Source organism: Melanerpes formicivorus, unplaced genomic scaffold (assembly GCF_026170545.1).
Source record: "Melanerpes formicivorus ecotype bairdi unplaced genomic scaffold, bMelFor1.0.p_v2 SCAF_17, whole genome shotgun sequence".
In the NCBI taxonomy this organism is placed as follows: domain Eukaryota; kingdom Metazoa; phylum Chordata; class Aves; order Piciformes; family Picidae; genus Melanerpes; species Melanerpes formicivorus.
Genome location: NW_027142369.1, coordinates 15005613 through 15032689, shown reverse-complemented (window position 1 = coordinate 15032689; position 27077 = coordinate 15005613). Strand labels below are relative to the sequence as shown.

The 27077-nt window shown below is 44.8% G+C and overlaps 1 protein-coding gene across 2 annotated transcripts in view; it reads right to left on the bottom strand.

The window, feature by feature from the left end:
- Positions 1-24085, bottom strand: part of DDHD1 (DDHD domain containing 1) — a 79362-nt gene extending 55277 nt beyond the window's left edge. For both annotated transcript variants that reach the window (XM_068149065.1, XM_068149066.1), the window contains exons 1-2: positions 23398-24085; positions 5852-6025 (exon numbers count right to left, since the gene is read on the bottom strand). In XM_068149065.1, the coding sequence (XP_068005166.1) occupies positions 5852-6025; positions 23398-24064 (841 nt within the window). In that variant the 5' untranslated portion in view covers positions 24065-24085. The remainder of the gene's footprint in view (positions 1-5851; positions 6026-23397) is intronic.
- Between the last annotated feature and the right edge of the window lie 2992 nt (positions 24086-27077).

The following is a 27077-nucleotide window of genomic DNA, read 5'->3' as shown; positions in this document are numbered from 1 at the left end:
TGGTTGGAGAGGCTGTGGAGTCTCCATTGTTGGAGGTAGTCAAAACCCCACTGGAAACATCCTGAGCAACCTGCTCTCATAGATTGTGTGGCTTTGAGCAAGGAAATAGGACTAGACCATCTCCAGAAATCCCTCTTGATCTGTGTGACTCTCTTACCTAAAGGTTAACCTTAGCAGGCTGTGACAAAAATCTATATACATTTTATGAAAAAAGAAAATATTTCAAACATAATTACCCCCACACACACTCCCTAACTATTCCAAATACAACTTCTGTAGTTTTTGTGGTATGTAACCACATTCCACAAAAAAAAAAAAAAAAAGAAATTCCAGAAAAAACCCAATACATTTATACCCTTTCAAAAAAATCAATGCATTAAAAAAATTCTGATTCTGACCCACAGGATTTTTCTACAATTCTTATCATCTATCACAGAATCATAAACTTGATCACAGAATAACTTCTGTCAAAGGGAGTTTTGGGGCTTGTCTGCTCCAATCCTCTACACATAGCAGGACTGACTTAAAGTTGGGTAAAATCCATTTGGAATCAGGTTGCTTAGGAGTTCTGAGCATCTCTCTGTGCAAATACACTGAAGGACATCTATTCCTATCATACTATCACATATATTAAGCTTCCAGCTTCACTTCATCCTTAATTAGGATTGTCAGATCATACCTCAAAAAGATCATGGAGTAACAGATGATAGGTACTCAACTGTAGTTGTGATAGTAACAAGTATTCTTAAGGTAGATATGGAATTACAAACCCATTCTGGTTGAAAAAAAGATCTTTGAGATCATCAAGTCCAGCTGTTAATCCAGCACCAACAAGCCCACCACTAAACCATGTCCCTTAGCACCACATCTCCATGGCTTTTAAATCCCTGCATGGATGGGGACTCCACCACTGCCCTGTGCAGCCTCTTCCAGGGCTTGGCAGCACTTTCCATGAAGAAATGTTTCCTAATATCTAATCTAAACCTCCCCTAGAACAACTTGAGGCCGTTTCCTCTTTTCCTATCACTTGTTACTTGGGTGAAGAGACAGACCCCCAGCTGGCTCCAACCTTCTTTTGAGAAGTTCTATAGAGCCAGAAGGTCTCCCCCTCAGCCTCCTTTTCTCCAGGCTGAACATCTCCAGTTTCCTCAGCTGCTCCTGTCACGACGTGTGCTCTAGATAAACATTAGAGCTGCTAGAGAGTATTATTGATACCAAGGGTCATTTTATCACATACCCTTTGAGCCACTGCTCAGTGGTCTTGAATGGAACAATCACAACTAGCCCTCATGGTAACCTAGAGCAGTGGAAGAAACCATTCACCACTACCCCTCAGGAGCACGCTGAGCTCTTGCTGTTCCTGCTCTGCTGTTTGACACCACCACTGAGACATGGAAGGTAAGAGATGATAATTTTACTGTGGCAAACCACTGAACCCACAGGTTGAACCTGCAGATGAAAGTCACACTGTGACAAAAGTTACTCATCCATCTCTGACTGCCTTCCTGTGCTTGAAACAGTGGGCACCTGCCTACTAACATCTCTGTGCCTGTGGAACTCACAGCACAGGATATGTGGGCTCTGGACACAGAGCAAGAGAGAAAAATCAACAGTGAAACAGTGACTTTGACCCTCCATCAAGAAATTCTTGGTCTGAACATCACTGCCTTTATTGCAGTTAATGCCGTTAGCAAAATATCTACACTGGGAACCCTTAGGAATCTGCTATGATCTGAGTTCATGGTCTTGTTTTATCTTACAATGGCCTTGATATTACTGAAATCTCTTGAGAACACTGCTCCTTTGATGGACTACTTTAGCTAAGTCCTGAACTCACTGTCTGCATCAAAAGCCATTTCCAAATCTTATGTGGTTCTGTAAGCTCTAAGCTATATTGACTGCTAAAAAAGTACTACAATACCATTTGCCTAGTCCCTTCCAAGTGGTTTCAGCTGCAATACTTCTTCACAGAACAAGTATTATAATCTAGGTTTTTCTCAGAAATATTTATGTAATTATTTTACAATAGTAAGTGTAATCAATGGGTAGATGTAGTATGAGAAGGGTCAGTGTTCCTGCACAGACATAAAACCCATTCCCAATCTGATCACATAAGCACCTCACATGCTTCCAGATCTTAAGGACTGAAGTTCGTATCCCATATTTAACCTTTGGAACCTAAAAATGTAGATCAAAATGTCACACCTTCTGTTGCAGAATCACTGATTATAGGGGTTGAAAGGGTCCTCTGGAGATCATCATGTCCAATTTTCCCACCAGAGCAGGATCATCTAGAGCAAGTTGCACAGGACAGCGTCCAAGTGGGTTTTGAATTACTACAGACTTCATCACCTCTGAGAAACTGTTCAGTGCTCTACCACCCTCAAATTAAAGAAGTTCCTCCTCATGTTCAGATGGAACTTTCTATGTTCAAGTTTGTGCTTGTCATCCTTTGTCCTGTCACTGGGCACCATTGAACAAAGACTGGCCCCATTCTCCAGACACCTACCCTTTAAGTATTTGTAAGCACTGACCCCCTCCTCAGTCTTCTCCAGGCTAAAAAGCCGAAGTCCCTCAACCTTTCTTCATGTGACAGGTGCTCTAGTCCCCTAATTACAGTCCTTTGCTATACCCTCTCAAGCAATTCCCTGTCTTTTTTGAACTGGGAAGCCTAGAACTGGGCACTACTCTGGGTGTTGATGTTAATTTACATATGTTAAGTTCAAAGAACAAATTTTTCTTAAGGACAGGCAAAGCTAATAGGAAAAAATAGTCTAGTGTTACTTGGATATAAAAAACAAGTACCAGACAAATTAATTAGAGGTCTTCAAATCTTCCCCAACATGGTCTGTCTCTCAACAGAGCCAGCAGATCAACAAATCAGACCTGGAAGCCCACATGCACTCTTACTGCAGTGCAGCATCTCATTTAGGGGTTAAGGTGTCATCCCAGTTGACAGCTTTTAGCACAGACTGGAGTGGCAAATGCCAAGCTCTGCTCCTCAACACAACTACAAAATGGCAATAGCATGACTCTCATTCTGCTCAGAAAAAATATATACAATTACTTTATGCAAAGACAAGCCAGTGCCTTCCTGAATCTGTCAATATGCAGATTTGTGCAAATGTGTGATTTGCATTAAATGCAGGCTGCAGACACTGAATTTCCCAACAAAGCAGATGAGATGCAGCCAACTCCCCAGTTCCTTATCCTCATCAGTGTGGTTTCCTCTTGGCTACTCTGTCTTAAAGATCACAGAATCATTTTGCTTGGAAAAGACCTTTAAGATCATCAAGTCCAACCATTTATAGCAACATCCTTTCCTTTATCAACAGCAAAACATTTAAACTGAAAAACCTATGTGGAATTTGGTCAGGATCAAAGCAGACTCCAGGATAGTAAGATGTGAAACAGTGCAGTCAAGCTTTGGAGGAAATGGGTGATGACTTGCAGCATCTGCTTGCACCAGGACTTCAGCAGTGTTCCTCTGGCCTGGTTTTAGGAGACAGAGCTCCTATATAGGGTCAATGAAGAGACAGTTTCATGCTCTCAGGATCCCTCCCTGACATGAATACAATTCTGCTGGTCTGTGGTGGTCTGAGGAGTCAGCTGTCACATGCCAACATCTATCATGGACACTGTGCTTCAGAAATCTCAGCAGACTTAAACAACCACCACCTTGATGGGACCGTAATATGTTTCATGCAGGATGCAATTACAGCAAATTGTAGCATTTAAGGAATTTATAACCTGAATTCAGCACTTCTCCAACTAATTATGTTTACTTCACCAGAAATAATTCAAGTTGTAAAGCTTCTCCCAGTGCCACGTGCAGATGGCAATCATGGATGCCAGATAATCAGAGATGTATTCAGAGGCATATTGTAATGACAAAAAAAACCCTATTCACATTTACTGGTAGCTGTAATTTTCCTGCAACTCTCCTATTACTGTGAAAAAAAAAAATCAACTAAATCTATTAAAAGCTATTGGAAACTTGACAGCCCAATTTGCAGCAACTGCACACATAGATTGGGATTTTTTATGTGTGGGTTTTTTGTGTGGTTTGTTTTCTTTCTGTGTTTTTGTTGTGTTTTGTTTGTGTTTGTTTTTCTTGTTTGTGCTTTTTTGGTTTTGTTTTGTGCTTTGTTTTCTTTCAACTTCAGTTTTAAAAAATACACTGGTGTCTGACTTTGGAGGGTTTTATTTCCCCCCCTAATCTTATATTTGCATATGTATTAGGGATTATGTCTTTTTCATCATTCTTTCAACCTCAAATCTGAAAATTTCTGCTCCACAGACCAGACTTTTTCTTAAAAAACCTGAACTCTCTTCCTTACTCAAGAAGAATACAAGTACAACTGAATCATTCTTTCCCTCCTTTCCCTCTTTATCTTACTCCTTCCTTCCTTCCAGAATTAAGCCACCAAAGGCTAGAAGCACTCAGCAGCATGAAAAGATGTGTTTTTCATGCAAAAGCATACTACCCCTACCAGAAACAGGGTGCAGCTGTACTAACAATGCTGAGCTTTGTATCAGTACACTGGAACAATAGATTAGTACAAATAGACAGAAATACAGGTATAAATGCCTTTTAAAAGGGTAGTTGCACTGGCATGGTGCTATAGCTCAGGGCTCACATCATTTTATGCATCTGCTTGACAGAGCTGTTGAAGGAGACTGTGCTGTAGGCATGGCCAGAGGAAAGATCTTCTAAAGTGGGATAAATAGGAAAAAAAAATATTCAGAGACTCCTTTGTAGCTTTAAGGGGATTTAGAAACTTAGTTACTCTCTGTACTGTTGAAAATGCTCCCTGATTCAACAAATTGATTCCTGTTTTTCCTTACAGTAATCATAGAAGCACCACAAATCCTTCCTTGCTCCCAATTTATTTACAAGCTTGTACTTGTGTGGTCCATGCAGCTCACATATAAGAGCTCCTCCATGCTCAAGGCCAAAATACAGCCACTCCTGCACTCTGTAACTGCTTTCTACACAGTTTAACTGAAAGAGTTTAAAAGTGAAGTTGTTTTGTAAATAATAACACAACAAAACTCCTGCTCAAATATATTGTGAGGCCTCTGCACTTGCAGCCCCCAGTTTGTAGATTGTTCACCAAGTGACAAGCAACAAACAGAAGTGTGAAAGCCAAAAATACTGAACTTACCCTGAGCAATCAATGTCACTGTGTCCTTTAAGTAGTAGATAAGACATTTCAGATGGCTATTATCAAAAAAGTTAAATGCACTTGACTGAGATTCCCAGGAACACTAATTGATGTCCTCCACCTGGTCATTAAAATATAAGGACTTCCATAAAGGAATGAATGTCCAAGATTTAGTATAGCTGAGAACTACTCATCACAGACTGACCAAGACTGGAAAATGCAACGTGATCTGTAAAACTGATACTCCTTTCAGGGCAGAATTAGGAATGCTACCCCGAGAGCTAACAGCCGCTTTGCATTTGGAGACTGCCTCTTCTTGTTCCATCAAGAGATTTCAGCTTCGAGTGAGATACAATTAAAAGATACATGTCATGAAGCAAAAGAGGAACAAGAAGTTTACCCATAAATACAGTTCTCAGTGTTCTTCAAGCATGCTGCAGCAGGAAATCCTATACCACCAGCACTGAAAAATGGGAGAGCAAACTGATGCCTGTCACTATATTCACCCACTATGTTGAATGGAGAACATCACAGATCACATTCTTACTTAAGACGAGTTTGGGTGGATGGACTACATGACCTTTAAAGGTCCCTTGCAACCCAAAGTGTTCTATGAGTTTAAAACCAGGCTCCAACTTTCCAGAGAACCTACTATAAAAATAGTGAATGAAACACAATCTTACCCTCCTTCCCATCAACAGGTTTTGATACTTCCATATCAAAGCTCTCCTGCAGTTGCTGGCCTTTGAAGCGGTTGAGATGCTCCTGTTCTATTAAGTTGCTTTCCTCTTCTTCCAGAGGTTGCCATGTACCATCAATAAACCACTGTCCACGCATTACAGGGATCTTTTCTGTTTCTAAAATTCAAACAAAAAATAGTCATTTTTTTAATGCAACAAATCATAAATTGACAGCAGAGAAGGGAAAGGGAATTGTGGTTCATGTATTGCTCAGAAAGTTACCTTGCTGCTGCTGGGACCCCTTACAAGGCAACCACAAATGACTTGGGAAACACAGAAACACACACTGGTGGGGGTTGGAAGTAACCTATAGATGGCATCTAGTCCAACCCTTGTGCTAAAACAGGGTCACCCAGAGCAAGTTGCCAGGATCACACTGTCCAGGTGGGTTTGGAATCTCTCCAGAAAGGCAGACTCCACAACCTTTATGGGCAGCCTGATCCAAGGCTCCAACACTCTGATAGTGAAGTAGTTTCTCTTCCTGTTCAGGTGCAGCCTCCTGGGTCCCAGTTCATGCCCATTACCCCTAGTCCTTCCACTGGGAGTTAGGACAGGACCTTCTCCCCTGGGGCTGAAATGAGTAGTGAAAGTAATGTTCATCTGCAAACATATGAGCTGATGAGGCTAAATTTTCAGTGTGTGAGGATGTAGGAGCTGTACAAAGATGCAGATTCTGTAAAATTTATTAAGGGTTAAGCTCAAATAGCAGTCCAACTTTAAGGGGATACCAATCCAGTTGCCCTGAATTCTCAACAAATTATCAGCTTGGCAAGACTCATGCTCCACTATAAAATCTGACAATAACCCCTGGTTTCAAATTTATCAAGGGGATGCAGAACATGCAGGAGATATAAACCTAGTGATGCTTACCCTGACTGCACAGAGCCTTGTTTCCTTTGGGAACTGCACTTACAACAACCTAAATCACACATCAATCACCTTTAAAATCACCCTTTGTGCTAAAAGGTGTTATTTATGAAAGCCAGTCTTTCACCAAGGGTTGGTTTGGTCACTGTCCTTCTCATTTTGGCACTCTGAACAAGGAAGCTGAGTGCCTGGCATTTCCTGTCCATGTGAACAAAGAGAAGTCTGTTGCTAATTCTTCATCAAACTGTGCCTAATAGCCCACACTAACTACCAGAGTTATATTGAATAAGACTTCTCCTCTTAAGTTCATCAATGCAAGCAAGTTGAGACAGTAACATTCAATAGCTCAGCTCAGAATTTCTCCATCATCTGGAAAAATCAAGAAGAAAAATGGTGTGTGCCTGTGCTCCCTAAGCCTGTAAGACCCCAACCTTCAGCTTCATGGGACCAGCACCAACTCTGCTGAGACCTTAGAGCAGCTGGACCACTGACCTCCAGTGCATGATGATGTGTGCTGCTGTATCTTGCTTACATATTGAGACTTGGCCAAACGCAAATATCTTGTGTGTGGGCCCACTAATCACACAAGATTAGCTCTCCAAAGCACCTAAGAACCCAACCCCAAAGAAGAAGCTGGAAAAAAAATGGAGTTTAAAAAAAAAAAGAAAAATAAGAAAGACTTTACTACTCAAAGATCTGCCTATAAGGTGGGAAATAAAGCTGGTAAGGACATCTTGGAAAAGACACATTATAGGTAAGGAAACAGTTAATTAAAAATAGGTAAAAAACAAACAAGAAACACTGGAGAGCATGGAGATTTCAGTGTTACTGGGCAAAAGGCAAAATCTATCTGATCTATCTCCAATACACAAGCAGCTGGACAAGATGACCCAGGCAAGGGCAGAAACTTTTAACCTGGTCACACTGCTCTGTTAGCACAAGCACCTACTTCACAGAGCACTAGAGTGGCACCACACACGTCCCACTCCCTTTGATGGTAATTCAGAGAATCACAGACTGGTAAGGGATGGAAGGGACCTCTGTCTATCACCTAGTCCAGCCCCACTGCTAAAGCAGGGTTGCCCAGAATCACAATGTTTGGAATCTTCCCAGAGAAGGAGTTTCCACAACTTCTCTGGGCAGCCTGCTCCAGGGCTCCACCACCCTCACAGCAAGAAGTTTCTCCTTATGTTCAGACAGAAGCTCCTGGATTCTCATTTGTGCCTATTGCCCTGTTGCTGGGCACCACTGAAAAGAGTCTGGCCCCATTCTCTTGCCCCTAGCCTTTTGGATTTTGATGAACAATGAGAAGATCCCCTTTCAGTCAGCTCTTCTCCAGGTTAAACAGACCCAGATTCCTCAGCCTTTCCTCCTCAGAGACAAAGGTTCAGAAGTCACTGAACATGCCTGCACTAGTGTTCATTGTGCCCCTGGACACTAGGGTATACCAGAAGTGTATACACACTAACTGCTTGCAGGCAAGTATATAATAGAGAATTACAAGCCATCTCCATAATTTACTTGGAACCTCTAAACTATTCTGAATTCATTCCTCAGACGACTGCAGCTACAAGCTGTAAAAGCAAAAGGAAAATCCCTCTGCAATAATCTCCCCACAGGGCAAGCAACAATCAGAATGTTACGAAGCCAATTGCAAAACCTTTCAAGTAAGAGATTTAGAGGAAAACACTGTTTCCACAGTACTAGAAGGGATGATAAGCTCTTAGCACCCTTGTAACATGGGAAGGGCATATTTGTGGGTGATGGCATCCTTCAGTTGGTCCTGCAGTGGTCAGCAAGGACAGGTGAACAGCAGGAAAGCCTGTGGCAAGGAGGGAAGAGAAACATGGAAGCAGATGATCTGGAGCAAGGAACCAAGATTAACACTGTCCCTCACCTGGTGATGGCATATGTGTTCTTTCAGTTACCCAAGTGTTCTTGTGACTGGGAATCCTGCAGTCAACCCTATAAAAGAGCTCCCCTGTGTAACATGGCACAACACAAGGTGACTTTCCCAAAACAATGGTTCCAAGCACTGCCAGCATCTCAACTTCTCACAGGTCTCTGTTTTCTCTGCAGGAATCGAATGTGCCAGTTCGCCCCTCCCAAGTCCCCCAAAGCTCCATTCAAACTCTTTGATCTCCCTGCATCCTCAGCTATAAATAACACAGATGACTCAGGTCTTGTTGGCCTGACCAAAATGCAGACAAAAGCAGTGCAGGACCCAGTTCTGCCATTCAGCTTCTGTCTGCACTGCTAAAATAGCTAAGCCAGAGAGAAGCCACTTGCTATGCACTGAATTTCTAATGTTGATGATCCATCAGATGAACAAAGAGGCTGGACTGTTCAAACAGTATGGTTATTTAATGAAAATTAATCCCAAATATATCAGAAGAACAGAATCATAAAATTACAGAATGACTTAGGTTGGAAAGGACCTTAGAGATCATCTATTCCTAGCTCCCTGCCATGGGCAGAGACACCTTACTCTAGCCTAGTTGCTCAAGCCCTCATCCAACCTAGCCCTGAACACTTCAAGGGAGGGGTCATCCACAACCTCCCTGGGCAACCTGTTTCAGTGCCTCATCACCCTCACAGTAAACATTGGCAGCCATGACAAATGACAAAGAAAATTCAACTGTTTATGAGAACTGAAACTAACTTTGGAGTCTGCAACCCATCAATGAAGTGTGAAGCAAGAACATTTAGTTTTCCTGAAACCAAAGTTAATCACAGTCCTCTTGTCACCATATACAGTAGACTCTCACCATGAATTTCTCTGAACCTTTGTTGTATTCCTCTAGAATTTACACCTGCCAGGGATCCACATTTTTCAGTACAGTTAATGTCCACAGACCCAGTCAGGCTGCCCTTACAAAGAGAGCACTGTCTGCAGGAAAAAAATGAAACGCACATTATGTGTGAGGGTAGAGAAAGGAACCCATTGTCGGTGAAGCAATGATCCTTTCTGGGAAAAATCTGTAAGCAATCCCTCAATTCTTGACTAAGCATTCTGATGAGGCTCCATTCTTCAAACCCACAAAAAGATAATTTTCCCCCCCAAATATAAAAAGATTTTTCTTTAAAAAAAGTAGCTCTAACATGAATGCTATTTTGTACTCCAAACTGAATTAAAACAAGACACCTCTTTTTCAGTTTTGAAGGGCTTTAAGCTTTTCACATGGGAATTTCCACCTACAGATTGCTAAAATTCTAAATGTGGGACATAAGAATAAACATTCTGAGGCTCTTTTTTTGCCCAAGAGAGACTTTCCCATAGTAGTTCTTTACAAGAGCTGTCTGCAGCACTCAAAGGCATCTCTCAAATGTAAGATGGGCAGTGCCTTTTCCAGAAAGGTTCAGCCAGGGAAAATTGGCATGTCTGAAACGAAGAAAAAAAATTGTAAAATCTTCACAGGGTGGTTTACATTGAGAATAAAATAAACTGTGGGATCTCACTATGGGTCTGGAAAGGGTATTTATATGGAAATAGAAATAATTTCAGATCCAAAGACAGATGATTAGGTTGGAAGGGTTTGGGTTGGAAGAGACCTTAAAGATCATCTAGTTCCAACCTACCTGCACTCAACTGGGACATAAAATCATAGAATGGTTTAGGTTGGAAGGAACCTTCAAGACCATCTAGTTTCAAACCCCCACTATGGTCAGGGACACCTTCCACTAGACCAGGTTGCTCAAGGCCTCATCCAACCTGGCCATGAACACCTCCAGGGAGGGGGCATCCACAACCTCCCTGGGCAACCAGTTCCAGTGTCTCATCACCCTCACTGTAAAGAGTTTCTTCCTATTCTCCAGTTTAAATGTGCCCTCTTCCAGCTTCAATCCATTCCCTCTCATCCTGTCACTAGACGCCCTTGTAAAAAGGTCCCTTCCCAGCTTTCTTGTAGGCTCCTTTCAGGTACTGCAAATTCTTTCAGTTGTTTTTGGTTTATGGGAGAATTAAAAACTTGGACATTTACATCTTGTTGTAATTGAACTTATTTTTCTTGACAATACCAAATTCCAAATCTATACTCTGAAGCATTGTTTATCTTCATCCCTACAATCTTGATCCCCAGGAAAGGATTTGCCTTGATTTCTTTACTGCCTTAATTAAGTCTTACACCACATAATCTGCAGTTGGCAGCGCTTCAGACTGAAAGATACCAAAATATTTGGCCAGTTAAACACTTCCATGGTTTATTTATTCAACAATATTCAAATAAATATCAATGGCAGGGATTATGAGCCAATGAAAAGCACTTTATTTTAATTAGTCATACATATTTTACCACTTTTAGAAGAAAAATAGTTTATGTGATCTAGACTGCAACAAAGGATTTATTTTTTTACACAAAAAGGGTTTCTTTCCCCTAAATCTATAGAATAAAAGATACAAGTGCTGTAATTAATGACGTGAAAAGACATTAACATGCATGATTTGCATTATGATAATCACCTAAATCTTCCAAAGAAGAAAAATAATGTTAAAATAAAATCTGTATCGTAGAATGATGTCCCCTCCCTGGAGGTGTTCAAGGCCAGGTTGGATGAGGCCTCGAGTAACCTGGTCTAGTGGAAGGTGTCCCTGCCCACAGCAGATGGTTTGGAACTACGTATCTTCAATGTCCTTTCCAATCCAAACCATTCTATGAATCACAGAATGGTTTTGGTTGGAAAAGACCTCTATGATCACTGAGTCCAAGCGTCAACCCCGCACTGTCAGCATGTCACCAAGCACCATATCTACAAGGCTTTGAAATCTCTTCAGAAATGAGGATTCCACTACTTCCCTGGACAGCCTATTCCAGAGCTTGACAACCCATTCAGGGAACCCCATTCAGGTTCAGCCTAAACCTCCCTTGGTGCCAACTTGAGGCAATTTCTTCTTGTCCTTACTCATTTGTTACTTGGGAGAAGAGACTAATGCCCGTCTCACTACAGCCATCTTTCAGGGAGTTGTAGAGAGCGAGAAGGTCTCCCCTGAACTTCCTCTTCTCCTGGCTAAACAACCCCAGCTCCCTCAGCTGCTCCTCATAAGACTTGTATCTGCAAGACACAGCAGACATGTAGTGATTTATCTGGGTGCCCCAGCTACTCCTTTTTTGCAAAGATCTTTAAACTGCATCATCGCATCCAATATAAACTGCATGAAAAATCTATGGACTCCATCAGAACACAGTATGAAAAGTAAAAACTGTGCACAATTTGCCTTCATTTTTCATCTTGTACTACTACATCAATGCTATCATTTGTTCCCTGCCACCACACTGGTTGAGACAGTGTACACCTGTACAGCTTGACCTGTGGCTTACATAACCCTCTTTCACCTTACTTCATTCAGAATCAGGAAACTGTTGCAAAACTGAGATAATACAGAGACAATTAATGGGTAACAAATAGAGCTTAAACCAGCAGCCCAAATATCTGCTTAAAAAATGCCAACACCAGCCAGCATGCAACTTGGAAAATAAATAGAATAACGGAGAGCAACCAAGTAAACTTCTGTTTGATTCCTCTCCAAAGCTGAGGTCCTGTTCAGATTCATAGGTTCACAGAATGGTTTGGCTTGGAAGGGACCTGAAAGATCATCTAGTTCCAAACCCTCTGCCATGGGCAGGGACACCTCCCAATAGACCAGGTTGCTCAAGGCCTCATCCAGCCTGGCCTTGAGCACCTCCAGGGAGGAGGCATCCATGACCTCCCTGTTCCAGTGTCTCACCAGCTTCCTTGTAAAGAATTTCTTCATAATCTCCAGTCTAAATCTCCCCTCCTCCAGCTTCAATCCATTCCCTCTCATCCTATCACTACAAGCCTTGTAAATGATGGAAAGTTAAGGCACTTCTGGCACTCTTCACTCATTGGTCTCAAGGCAGCTATAATAATTTACCCACAAATGAGATTTAAAAGGTTAATATAATATTCAAAGGCTCAGAAATTTCAATTAAAGCTGGTCTTTTGCTGACATTGACAATCCCCATTTCCCAGCTTTGCAAGCTCAAAGCCAAGAGGGTTGAACAAGAAACACAAGCTCATGAAGTGCAGCCAGCTTGAGATGCTTTTCCATGTAGTAATTTCAGATTCCTGGTTTTCAATGTATGCCTGTTCCTTAAATTTTACTTCCTTATTACTAGTTGCAAACAAGTTGTATGATGATAACATCTGCCCAAGCTGAAGGCAACTGTGAAGTTACCATAAGTGACATTTCAAGATGAAAGGTATTTGAATATTGAAGTGCCCACAAATTCACCAAGGGGAAAACAAAAAACAACAAAAACAATCTGGGGAAAAGAGTTTTCCTTTTTTTCTTCTTTCTCCCATTTCTCTCCACAAAGGCCTGCTAAAAGTGCTGAACATCACATGTCTTGGAGCCATGAGCCCAGCAATTGTAATACATGCAGGAACATGCAAGAATGAGGTTTAGACTGGACATTAAGAAAAAAAGGGTTGTTAAGGCCTAGAACAGGCTGCTAAGGGTAGTGCTGGAATTCCCATCCCTGAAGAGATTGAAAAGCTGTGTAGATGTGGTGCTGAGAAACATGGTTTAGTGGTGGTCTTGGCAGTGCTGGGTTAATGCTTGGACTTGATAATCTTTAAGGTCTTTTCCAACCTCAATGGTTCTCTCATTCTTTGATTTTAACCTGACTGTTGACATTGGGCACAGAAAGAGATCTATTCTGGAGTAACATCAACAATATTACTGGAGATTTCAAAAGTTGCTATCCATTCCTACTGTATCAGTCCTACAGCTCTATTTTGGGTATAGTAACTACTGTACAGCCCTGAAGACTTTTCACTAGTGCAAACCTTGTTAAGTATAAGGTTGGGTATTTCTTGACCCTTGCACCAGTGTGCCTCTTACCCTACCAACAGCCACAGCACCCACTGAATCCCCAGCAAAAGCGATTTGCAGATTCTGTTTTTGTCAGTGCACAGCTTGCAGTCTGTGGTCTCTTCTCTCCGGCAACCAACACCAGAACAAGAGGACACAGTCTCAAGCTGCACCAGGGTGGGTTTAGGCTTGAGGTGAGGAGAAAGTTCTTCACTGAGAGAGTCGTTTGCCATTGGAATGGGCTGCCTGGGGAGGTGGTGGAGTCACCATCCCTGGAGGGGTTCAAGAGGGGATTGGACGTGGCACTTGGTGCCATGGTCTAGTCATGAGGTCTGTGGTGACAGGGTGGACTTGATGATCTTTGAGGTCTCTTCCAACCTTGGTGATACTGTGATACAAGGGCTGTTCTTACTTAAGTTTCCTTCTGGTTGGGTTTGTAGAGTCTACAGAGGAAAATAAATAAATTAAAGAAAGAAGAACTCATGGAGACAGGAAGTTTTGATTGTGAGAACAGAATATTACAGAAGCTGGGCATGAGACGGAAGATTTCACAGATTCACAGAGAGGTTTGTGACCTTAAAGATCACCTAGTTTCAAACCCCCTGCCTTCTGCATTTTACTGTCAGTAATATGATCTTGCATGCTGAGTGAACAAACAGACGTTATAATAAAATAGATCCAAACTAAAATTACATTATTTCATGTTTGCTAGGTAATATTAGAGACTTCTGGTCTCTTTTAATAGCTTTAAGTTCTTGATCTTTCTAGCTATTCCCTAACATATTATTTCAGAACAGGGCAGGTTACTAACATCTAAATAAACAGAGCCACTCATTTAATCACAGCCTGGGTGACCCCCCTTTGTTTAACCACTAATGCATGCAAATCTGATCTGCTCTCTCAAAAGTGAAAATGTAATCTGAAGAGGAGTTCAAGGGTGAAATCCTGGCCACAAAAAACTTAACAGACCTATATGAATTTACAGAGCCAGACAGGTAGTTTTTTATTCAGTGTCTGAGATGAAAAGAAAGATTTCATTCACCGAGTAGTAAAGAATATGATTTTTCTGGTCTATCAAATAATTCTGAATTGCTTTAGTGAAGCAATTTCAAAATTACAGGTAGAAGTTACTTCTGAATTTCACAGAGACTAAGCACATTATTAAGAACAAGCTGATTGGCATAGATAGGATTTTCTTTCCATCTCTGATCTAGAAAGCAGCCACACATGTGAGCCTCCACATTTGTTTCTATGTTAGACATGGCAACGGAGGAACTCATGGTTTGTTCTGCTGTGAAATTGCCTCTTTTTGACCAAGACTGCCTGAAGTATTCAAGTACCAGCTTGAAACTGGTTTTCCCTGAACCATTTCTAATCCATTTACACTATGAACTGAGCATTCCAAAACAATAACGAAAGGCTGAACTTCAGGGCTGGTTCAAATATCAAACTCAGAAGGAATGCCTCTAAAAGAGATGAAAAAGTCATCTCTCATTTCAAGTGCTCTATACCATCCCAAAATATAGTACATACTGTTGTTTTCGAGAATGATTTTCCTGGTTCAAGATAGTACTTTAATTAACATCTCTACAATAGCTCTTTATACAGACCTGAACTTGGTGGTCTAAGTAAAAAAAAAATAAAAATCACCTGATGGTCCAAACAACAAAATCGTAAAGCTCATCTTCCTAGCCATATCAATGATCACAGAATGGTCTGGGTTGGAAGCAACCTTAAAGATCATGTAGTTCCATCTCCCCTGCCATAGACAGGGACACCTCCTACTAGACCAGGTTGCTCAAGGCCTCATCCAACCTGGGTCTGAACATTTCCAGGGGTGAGTCATCCACAGCTTCCCTGGGCAACCTGGTTCAGTGTCTCTCCACCCTCACAGTGAAGAGCTTCTTCCTTACATCTAACCTAAATCTACTTTCTTTCAGATTAAGACCATCACCCCTTGTCATAACAGACCCTGCTCAAAAGTCTGTCCCCATCTTTCTTCTCAGCCCCTTCAAGCACTGAAAGGCTAAGAGAACGTCTCCTTGGAGTCTCCTCCAGGCTTAAGAACCCCAACTCTCTCAGCCTGGCCTCACAGCAGAGGGGTTCCAGTCCACACCTAATTTCTATAGCCTCCTCTGGACCTGCTCCAACAGGTCCATGTCTGTCTTATGCTGGGTGCCCCAAGACTGGTCACAATACTCCAGCTGATGCCAGCAGAAAACTCTAGATTGCTATAACATGAAATATGCCTATGTTTTTAAGTTTAGAGCTTTGTTTTTATTAGATTGTTACCAACTGAAATATTTACCAAATTTCAATACCTCCACCACCACTGGAGTCAGTAAGCTATAGGAGCTGGTTCATTATCAGCTCTTTTCTCACCCAGAGAAACTTTGGTTTTTTGAAAACCCCTTTTAGGTAAAAGTTAAACTGCTCCACAAAAAACTGACTGGGCCACATGACAAACATGTCAGCACCTCCTAAAATGTAAGCATGTGCCCAAACCCCATTGAAAGTCATGGGACCATTGCACAATCAGACCCTCAGCTAAAAGCATGTGTGGCAGGCCTTCATCAATTGCCCTTTGTTAGTGAGCTACCACCAGCACTGAGCAGCACTGATCAAGAAGGGGCAGTTTGAGCAAGTAGGTTCTCATAAGGGAGCATCTTTTAAAACAAGAGCAGCAAGATTTTTCCTGCACATATCTCAAATCTACGGCTAATGAACTAGATTAGTAAGATGGCCTTCTACAGATAGGTCAACTAGAAAAGGAAGGTCAAAGAAAATGTTCCTCACAATGAGCATAGCTAGCAAGCTGGTAACAACAGACGAGATGTAATGGTTTTAAACTAAAGAGAAGAGATTCAGACTAGATAAGGAAGAAATTCTTGGTGCTAAGGGTGATGAAACACCAGCCCAGGCTGCCCAGAGAAGTGGTAGATGCCCCATCCCTGGAAACATGCCAGGTCAGGTGGGACAAGGCTCTGAGCAATGTGGTCTAGTTGAAGATGTCCATGCTGATTGCAGGGGTGTTGGACTAGATGAACTTCAAAAGTCCCTTCCAGCTCAAAACATGATTCAAGGGCACACTAACCTTTGCTCTTAACTCATTTCCTCTTCCTCCTCTGCAGGGACTTTTTTTCCTGCATTCTCCTTCAAACCTTTATTTTTCTGTCTGCTCCACCCCACCTCCAGATTTCCCTACACTTTCATCCCCAGATTTTAATTTTCCTTCAAATAAAATACCACTGCCTGGGATCCCACTTGTACCATGTACTCCATTCACCACAGCACTTACTAACCACACTATTTACAACACCTACGATCTCTAGAGCTTCTTCGCTCTAGCTCCACAGCAGACATTCTCTAGCATGGCTTCAGCTGCTGGCAACCATCTCAAACAAATCATGCCACAGTAGAGACCTTTTCTCTGGCCAGCACTCAAAGCTACTACTACATCTTTGTGTTTTTCAACCTTACAGATACCACTGACAAAATTGCTCATGCTTCTTATTTTAATGTCTTTCTCTTTTGGAATTTTTTCTTCCATCTAGTCCTTCTGCCTGCTAGGTTACACTGTCAGCTCCTACAGATTCTCCTTGTGTTCCTCTCAAGATAAAATGTAGCTCTGCCCAAGGTCTCTCTTTGCCTTCAGTATTGTTTTTTTTTCTAGACTGCATCTCCCACACACAGAGAGAAACTGACCTGTCATCTCTCTTTGATCTAGCCCTGTCACTTCCAAACTAAATCTCATCTTTTTTATTTGGTAATACCACAGTCAAACCAGTATTTAAGCCTGAATTAAGCCAGAACAGAAATCCTGATCCTTCTCATCCCACAAACATTTTCTGCTTTCTCAGTTAACAGTAGATAACACTCTGTCACCCACAACTTGTAACCCAAGTATTCCCTGTATCTCTGCCCTCTTCTTTGTTGACCACACCAAGGAAAGTGCTAGACCACGTGGAGGGGTGAGCACAACCCAGTTTCTAAGATGAGTCAATCCTTCAGTACTCTGCTGTTGCTGACACCATCTGCCAGAAAGCAATTCTGTGATTATCATTTGCAGGAGTAAGAGAACAGATTCATTTTGCTTAAATAATGCTTGTAAATCACAAAAAACAAGCTGAGATCATGGAAGAAACTTGCCCTTAAAGACACATCCAAGCAAAGTGCTGACATCTCCCATTTGTTCCAGTAAAAGCATCCTAAATGTCATAAATTCTGAAAAAAGGTACCAGAGATCATAACCAGAACATACATACAAACAAGGGTAAGTTATCATTTAATACATGGAGCACTGCAAATCTAAAAATCATTCCTTCTCTGTGTGTGTCTTAGGCCTTCTGCTCAGAAAGGAGTTGGCCAAAAATAAGCTATACAATATCTTTAGAGGGCTGGCATGGTAAGAACAGAAGCAAAAAAGTAAAATCCAGGAAAGACTGAGCAGCTAAAGTGATGCTCTACCTTGCCCTGTAAACTATTGGTATTTTATTTGCAAAAGAACAATCCAACTGGAAAGAAAAGCGAGAAAATAGCATTCAGGAATTCAGCTTTTAATGAAAAGGTCCTTTACAGAAGAGAAATTGTGTTGACCAAGGTCAAAGACTGTCCAACACACCAAAAACAATGTTCTAAGGATGCTGTAAAGCAACTAGAAATGTGTTCTGCTGCTAAGAAGAGAATAAAACTAATGCAAGCCACACAAGCTGATAAACTCTTAATTTCAAACCCTTAGCTTTCATCTTACTTCATGAATCTGTTTCAGTACCATTTGTTTCAGAACACAAAACAAACATGCAGCCTCAGAAGAAATAACAGACATTGATTAAAGCAGCCAGGAAAGAAGTCTAGTGGAGGCTTAAGACAGGTTTAAGGTTGCCAGTCTGTAAAGTGTCAACACACATGGCAGCTCTAAGGAAGGCAGAAGCACCCTATGCTCCTTCACAATGCAGAGAAGCACTCACAGCTCTGAAATGTTGATCTCTACCCTTGACAGCACAGCCTAAAGAACCATGAGCAGCTGAGGGACAGAAAGCTAACATCTATCCCCTACATCAAAGCAAACCTAGGATTAAAAAAAAATATATATAAAAATTCACTAGGAAAATAGGCTTTTTAATCATCTAGTGTTAGGCATTAACTTCTACACTCCAAGACTTCTCAGTAATCTTGAGCACCTCTAAGTTCAGAGGGCAGATAACATTGCCCTAGCATTCACATCTCCTTCTGCAGAAGATGAACCTGAAGAGGCTTTTCACAAGGTGCTGGTGAGTGCCTTTTCTTCCAGCTTGCAAAGCAGCTCACAGGAAGCTCACAAAAGAAAACATGGGGCCTTGAAGAGTTCAGTCCAAGCTTAAAGGTTTGGAAACAGCCTCAAAAATCTGCCCAATTCCAGCCTAGGGATACAAATTCTAAAAATAAGGTTAGCACTCTGTATTGGCAGGTATTTCCAGGCTAAGGTCAGTAAAGTATCTCTTCTATCAGTAGAATGGATCTCAGGGATGATGCTGGTGAACTACTTTTGTCTAAATACAACAGGAGGTATTTTACTTAATAGACTTCTGAAACTCTATAAGGTACAAAAATATATGTTATGAAAAAACAAACCAAAAAAACTTCTTATCAAGCCTGTATCTGGGTGTGGTTTATCCTTCCCTAGAAGACAATGCTCCAGAGGCTCCCCAAGTGGCTGCAGGAACACACGTTTTTCTTACTGTTTCTCTTCAGATACCACCAGATTTTACTGAAGTTTTAGAATCATAGAATAAGTAAGGTTGGAAAAGACCTCAGGAATTATCAAGTCCAACCTATCACCCAACACCTCATGAGTAACTAAACCATGGCTTCAAGTGCCACATCCAATCCTTTTTTGAACACCTTCAGGGATGGTGACTCCACCACCTCCCTAGGCAGCACATTCCAATAGCAAATTACTCTTTCTGGGAAGAACTTTCCCCTCACCTCCAGCCTAAAGTTCCCCTGGCACAGCTTGAGACTATGTCCTCTTGTTCTGGTGCTGGTTGCCTGGGAGAAGAGACCAACCCCCATCTGTCTACAACCTCCTTTCAGGTAGTTGTAGAGAGCAATAAAGTCTCCCCTGAGCCTCCTTTTCTCCAGGCTAAACAACCTCAGCTCCCTCAGCTTTTCCTCATAGGACTTGTGCTAGAGACCTCTCCCCAGTCTCATTGTCCTTCTCTGGACACGTTCAAGTGTCTTAATGTCCTTCAGTTTTAAATGCTGTCACTATAAAACAGACATGAGATGAGGCAATGAGCATCCCCAACACACAGTCAGAATTCAAACTGGAGAATACACCGGGATGAAGACCTGGAGAGTGAAGTGGTGTAAGAAAACACTGTCTGCAAGAACTAAATACAGTTCTGCAAGACAAGTATCAGCCCAACTCCAAGTTACTCACTAATCTGGATGCCTACACTAATAATTTTTGTCCTCTTGCGCTGTCTTTGCAAATTTTATGATGCTAATTAAATAAATCCCAGAGGTCACAAGGTAAGGATAAAATTCTCAGTAATTAATCTGTTCAAATTGTTAACTCAGGCTGATAGTCCTGATGTTACAAACATCTCCTGTAATGAGCTTAATGTATCTGAAGATGTGGAGTGAAAAAAATATGTCAACATATACCAAGCTATAATCAACATTTTTTTGATGTCATTAAGATGCCAAAATAGCTGAAGAACTGTCAGCACGTTCAGTAGCGATAGCAGCCTTCCCTCAAGTATAGCTCTTATGTGAAAAAGGACAACAAAACAGGCAAGAACAACAAAGGGAAAAGCTTTTGACCTTTGCTCTGAACTGAAAATGTGAATCAGCAAAACCAGAGAGCAGTTTCTGTACTCTTTAATGTGCACCTCAGCATATTTTAAGTCAGTCGTACTCATTAAACTTCATGTTCATGGAATCAGAGTGAGAGCTCCTTCCTCACTCATGGGCTTCACTCATGTGGGATCTGGTTACCAACCATGAACTTTTCCCAGCACTACAGCAAACCAGTGTAGTAGCTATACTTTGGATCCACAATTACACACGCACTACCAAATGGGAACAACTGGGAATAACAGCTACATCAAAGTCTACAAAAGCACATGAGACTGAATCCTTGGGATTTCACCCTGCTGTTTTCTTAGCTGTGGGCACAGTAGCTGGAACGAAAGAAGGAGAGAAAGGCAAGAGTACACAGGGAATAGAAGCAAGGAAAAGTGCAAGTGAAAGAGTTAGACCAGCGGACACGGACAGATCCTCAAAACACCAAAAGTTTATCTCAGTCTTGAGAAGAAGTGGACTTGATAGTAAGAAAAGACTTGAGCACTCTCCTTAATCAGCTTTCTGAGGACTAAAAAACATCCCCATCATTAGTCTTCTCAGGTCCATGAGTTTATTACTCCCCTGCTAGCACTGCTTCTGGTGCTAACCTCAGAATCTCCCTCTCCAAGCATCAGAAATCTGCACAGCGTATGCTGTCACTTGGAAACATCTGCTCCTCAGGCTTAATGAGACTGAATCAGCTTCCAAAATGGACAAGGCACGGGGTCAAGAAATTAAACCTTTAAGCTGCTGATGAGGACAGTCTCATGCTCCCATTACCCACTGCCTCACCTGACAGCTCTGCGCACTTGCTCTCCTCTCTCCCTGTGGCACAGTCACAAAAGGGATGGTAGCAGTTTCCTCAACCTTTGGACAACCTGCTGTCATCTCTTGCCAGTAACCATGTGGGAGATGCATCAAGTACTAACAGCAGGTTGTCCAGGGTGGTGACAGGGAGAATCATCTCCACTTTCTGCTCAAGGAGCTGTGGCCAGGTTCCTCCAACTCAAAATATGTGTGGACCAAGAAATCTGTTTGTTCCTCAAGTTCAGTGTCTCTCTGCTATGACAATGATTTGAAAGACAAACTGTCACACCCCAAATGAATTGTACCACCTGCTATTGTTATTCATGGATCTTCTTTCCCATAAAGATGCTGACAAAGAAGAAGGGAAACAAAAGCTAACCCTAGTTTTCATAGCTCACACAGTTCTGCTGTTCATCTGTGACTCCCACCTGAGTCTCAAAATTATGCAGAAGAGACAACAGAAACCTGTCTGCCCCTCTCCCAAGCGCATGCCTGGACAGTGTCCCTTGCTGGGCTACTCTACATCTCTCACTCAACTGCAGCAACTCACTCAACTTCCTTTCCTTGAAGGAATGCCATAGGAAAGCAGGGAGGGAGGGTGAGCAGTGGCACATCTTTTCTGCTACAGGAGAGCAGATGGTCACTTGCCCAGTGAGAGAGTCTGGGAGACATTCCCTCTAAAGGATGAAGCATAGGAGCTGAGGTGTATGTTTTTCTTTCAACTTTGTTCCTCAAGGTCCCCTTCTCCAGTAAAGGGCACATGAAAGCAAGGGGAAGGGTGGAAGATAGAGCGCATCACCACCTCATTTTGAATTTCAAGGGGTGAAACAAATTCCTCTCTATTGGAAGAGTAAGAAGAAAGGACTGCGTTATCTAATATGCCTGTTGCATCCCCTCCAGCAGAGTCTCCCATTTCCTGCCCACTCCCAGTGGATAGGTGATGGGGAAAGGAAGAGAAAGCACCTTATCATCAGTTTCCTAGCACAGAGCACAAGGGTAGCAGATGGGAAGCCAGGTACCAGCCCTCTCTTCCATTGCTCCTAACTAAAGAAGAGCGACCAGAAGTGTTAGTGTGGTAGGGAGGCAGCGGACAAAACTGCTGTTTCTACCCTGCTCCTTCTGAAGGAAGGGTGTGCATATTGAGGAAAGGCGGGGGGGGGGGGGGGGGGGGGGGGAGTGCTGAAAGCAAAATACCCTGCCTCCCCCTTTGTTTAGCAAAAGGGGAAGCATAAGCAAGAAGGTCCGCAGTCACATTTCCCTCTGCCTTCTATGCCTGTCAAGAAATAAGAAGGTGCCCAGATCTCCCATTCCCACCTCTCTATATGCCAGGTGTGACTGCCCAGATCACAGTCTCCTTCAGGTGCATTTGGGCAAGGTGGGTGAGAGGGTAATATGTCTAGTTCCCTTTGAAGCTGCAAGTGGATGAAGACATGCTCAGTACACCCTTCTTCCATGACCCTGCACTGCGGGGTGAGAGGTATCCAGTGCCTGTCATCCTCTGAGTGTGTTATGGGGGGTGCTGGGGGGGTAGAGTGTCCCACTCTCTCAGGTGCATGCCCATGCCACTTCCCATATGGATGTGCCTGGGAGGGCAGGATGCCCAGTACTATCATTAACACCCCATTTCTGAGACTTGGAAAGGAAATTCCCAGTCTTTCTTCTTTCAGGTGTATGACAGCTGGGCACTGTCTCCTCTACCTGGAGAATATTTCGTCCTGTATCCCCAAGTGCACACGGGCAAGCAATGCCCAGCCTCCTTGGCCGAGTTCGGTATGATGGGGAATGCTCGGGCCCCTGTTTTTCTGTGGGGAGGGGGCAGAAGGCTCTGCCTGGCGTCCCCACGGTGACCCATTGCAGTGTCCCTGTGCGCCGAGGGAATGCCCAGAGTCCCTCGTTGCGGACAGCAGGAGGTGACAGGCAGCCCAGGTGACCCCCGGGGCCGGGGTACGAGGACACCGAGACACCCCTGGACTCCGTGGGAGAAAAAAGAGCGTCTCTGGTCCCCAGGGCAGGGAAGGCAAGGCCACCGGAATCCCCTCGGTCCGAGTGGGAGGGGTAGGGGCGCTCCGCGGTCCCCACGGGAGGGACTCCACCGGTCCCCGTCGGAAGAGAAGGGGGAGTCCCAGGTCCCCAGGGGAGGGACGGCGGCACTCACGGTTCCAGTAGACGGGGTAGCTTTCCGCGTTGACCACGTCCACCTCGTATAGCCCGCTCCGCACGCACACCGGCTCCACCGCCGCCGCCTCGCCTTCCCGCTGCTCTCCGAGGGCGCGGTAGGCCAGCTCGATCCGTAACGAGTCGTAACCGATAAAGGGCTTCCAGGTTTTCCTGTCTTCTCGGTAAAACCAGCGCACCTCCTCGGCTCCCAGCTCCCGCACCACTTCATAGCGGGGCCGGCCGCCGCCCGGTCGCCTCCTCTCCGCCAGCGAGAAGCCGCTGCCGCCGCTCTCGCTGCTCGCCAGCCCCGCTCCTTCACCCTCGCTGCCCTCGCCGCCCGTGCCCGTGGAGTAGCGCAGCGAGGCGCCGGATTCAGCCGAGTCGAAGTCACCACTACCGCCGCCGGCGGCCTCGTCGCTCAAGCTGGGCTCCCGCAGCAGAGCGACCGCCTCCGGTTCCCCCTCGGAGGAGGACGTGGAAAGCGTGGCGCGGAGCAGCGGCGCGGAGCGCTGCTGGGGTAGGCGAGAGGGGCGGGCGACGGGATGCTGCAAGCCTTGGTTCGCCGCCTCTTCCTCCTCTCCGCGGGTAGGTCGCTCGTAGTAGCCGGTACCGTCGCCGGGCAGGTCCCAGGTGCCCTGCGGCGAGCCGGGCTCCGGGTAATCCATGCCGCAACCTAGCGGTACCGCCTCGTCCGCCCCCACACCGCACCGCCCCGCTCACGCCCGGCCCGCGGCTGCCGCAGCCGCCGCCGCCGCCGGCTCCGTCCGGGCGGGGGCGGCGCCGCCGCCGCATCGTCACGCGCGACGCGACGCGGCCGGGGGCGGAGCGCTGGCACGCGGCCTGCGGGCCCGCGGGGGCGGGAGGGAAGAGCGAGGAAAGGCCTCGGCAACCGGGTGCGGCAGAAGGGGTTCGGAAAGGGCCTGCAGCGCCCGGTCTGTGTGCAACGCCTTCAAACGCAGCCTGCAGCCCCAGGTCTCTATGTGAGACAGCTTCAAACGCAGCCTGCAGCCCCAGGTCTGTGCGAGACAGCCTCAAACACAGCCTGCAGCCCCAGGTCTCTATGTGAGACAGCTTCAAACGCAGCCTGCAGCCCCAGGTCTGTGTGAGACAGCTTCAAACGCAGCCTGCAGCCCCAGGTCTCTATGTGAGACAGCCTCAAACACAGCCTGCAGCCCCAGGTCTCTATGTGAGACAGCCTCAAACGCAGCCTGCAGCCCCAGGTCTGTGTGCAACGCCTTCAAACGCAGCCTGCAGCCCCAGGTCTCTATGTGAGACAGCTTCAAACGCAGCCTGCAGCCCCAGGTCTGTGTGAGACAGCTTCAAACGCAGCCTGCAGCCCCAGGTCTCTATGTGAGACAGCTTCAAAAGCAGCCTGCAGCCTCAGGTCTGTGCGAGACAGCCTCAAACACAGCCTGCAGCCCCAGGTCTCTATGTGAGACAGCTTCAAATGCAGCCTGCAGCCCCAGGTCTGTGTGAGACAGCTTCAAACGCAGCCTGCAGCCCCAGGTCTCTATGTGAGACAGCTTCAAACGCAGCCTGCAGCCCCAGGTCTCTATGTGAGACAGCTTCAAACGCAGCCTGCAGCCCCAGGTCTGTGTGAGACAGCTTCAAACGCAGCCTGCAGCCCCAGGTCTCTATGTGAGACAGCTTCAAACGCAGCCTGCAGCCCCAGGTCTCTATGTGAGACAGCCTCAAACGCAGCCTGCAGCCCCAGGTCTGTGTGAGACAGCTTCAAACGCAGCCTGCAGCCCCAGGTCTGTGTGAGACAGCTTCAAACGCAGCCTGCAGCCCCAGGTCTGTGTGAGACAGCCTCAAACGCAGCCTGCAGTCCCATATTATGTTAGACAGTTTCAAATGCAGCCTGCAGCCTGCAGCCCCAGGTCTGTGTGAGACAGCTTCAAACGCAGCCTGCAGCCCCAGGTCTGTGTGAGACAGCCTCAAACGCAGCCTGCAGTCCCATATTATGTTAGACAGTTTCAAATGCAGCCTGCAGCCTGCAGCCCCAGGTGTGTGTGAGATGCCTTCAGACACAGCTTGCAACCGCAGCTTGAGAGCTACCCTTGGACACAGCCTGCAGCTTGTATATGAGACATCTTCAGCTTACAGCCCACCTGTCTGCAAGACAGTGAGCTACAGCCTGCAGCCATATCTTCCTTGGAACACCCTCAAGTCTACAACTCCAGCTCTGAGTGCAAGGCACACTTAAACAGTCTAGAGCCCTGTCTTGTGTAAGACATGCAAACACAGCTTACAGCCCCATCAGCGTGTGTGAGACACCCTCAAACACAGACCCTAGCTCCCTGTGTGACAGGCACCTTGAACTGCAATCTGTATGCTTGAGATGCTTAAAACCCAGCCTGATGCCTCATGGACATGTTAGATGCCCACCAACGTGGCCTGTGACTGACTCTCTGTGTGGGTAAAGTACCCTGATAGGCAGGCCAGCAGTCTGAATTGCAGTCAGACAGCCAGGGAGTGTAAGACACTCAAGCATAACCTGCAGCCTCACAGGCAGACAAAAACACCCTGTGAAATACACCCTGCAGCTGAGTGTGTGAATGGTGGGCACTTTCAAAAAGCATAAACCACAGCTTGGTGTATTAATGGGAGGTACCCCTAAAACAACCCTCTGTGAGTGGCAAACAACCCCAAAATGTATGTCCTCCCCCAGTTCGACATCCTGAGGGCTTGGCAGGAAGTGGTGGTCAGGTTTGACCTCTGTTTGTTGGTATGACATCCCTTTTCCCTTCAGTCAGCCACTTCTTGGTTGTGTGGGGTATGTGTGAGACATGCATACCCTGAACACACTCTGAAAAATAACAGGGGCAACAACCCTTGTGTGAGAAAGACCTCACTCCTTCAAATGCTACTCTGCCCTCCCTAATCATAGAATTGCTTCAGTTGGAAAAGATCTCTAAGATCAAGTCCGACTGTCAACCCAATGCACCATGCCTACTAAACCATGTCCTGAAGTGACTCCACCACCTCCCTGCACTGTCTGTTCCAATGCCTGACCACTCTTTCAGTAAAGAAATTTTTTTCCTAATGTCCAACCTAAACTCCCCTTGGTGCAACTTGAGACCATTTCCTCTCATTCTACCACTTTATACTAGGGAGAAGAGACACCTACCTCATTACAACCTCCTTCCAGGTAGTTGTAGAGGGTTTGGGGTTCACCAGTGCTTGTTTGTGTATGTGACTGGGAAGCAACTGCATCCACCCCCAACAGGTCAACAGGAGAGGGTGCTGAAATGTATATCAGGGTGATAAAACACCTGGCAGCTTGGAGTAGGAATAAAGACAAGGGAGGGTGCCTGGGTTTTACTCTGCTGTAAGACCAATCCTGGTCCCAACCCATACGCTAAAGCCAAGTGAGGGGCAGTAATAGATCACCTCTGCAGTGCCAGTTTCCCCTTCATCCTTTCTCATGCAGTGAGCTTTGTTGCATGTGTGGGAAAGAGAGAGACTCCCAGAAACACACCCCTGCTTACTGGGGTGGGGTCACCTGTTTATGAGATGCCTCCCCCTTTTCGCAACATGCCCAGGAGGAAGGAGGTGGTGAGAGGGTATGTCAGTGATACTCCTATCTCAGTTCCACCTCGAAGGGTGAGGGAGCCGATACCTCTGCATCTGTTACATCTCTGTGTACTGTGTCCATGTTTTCTTACCTACACATCA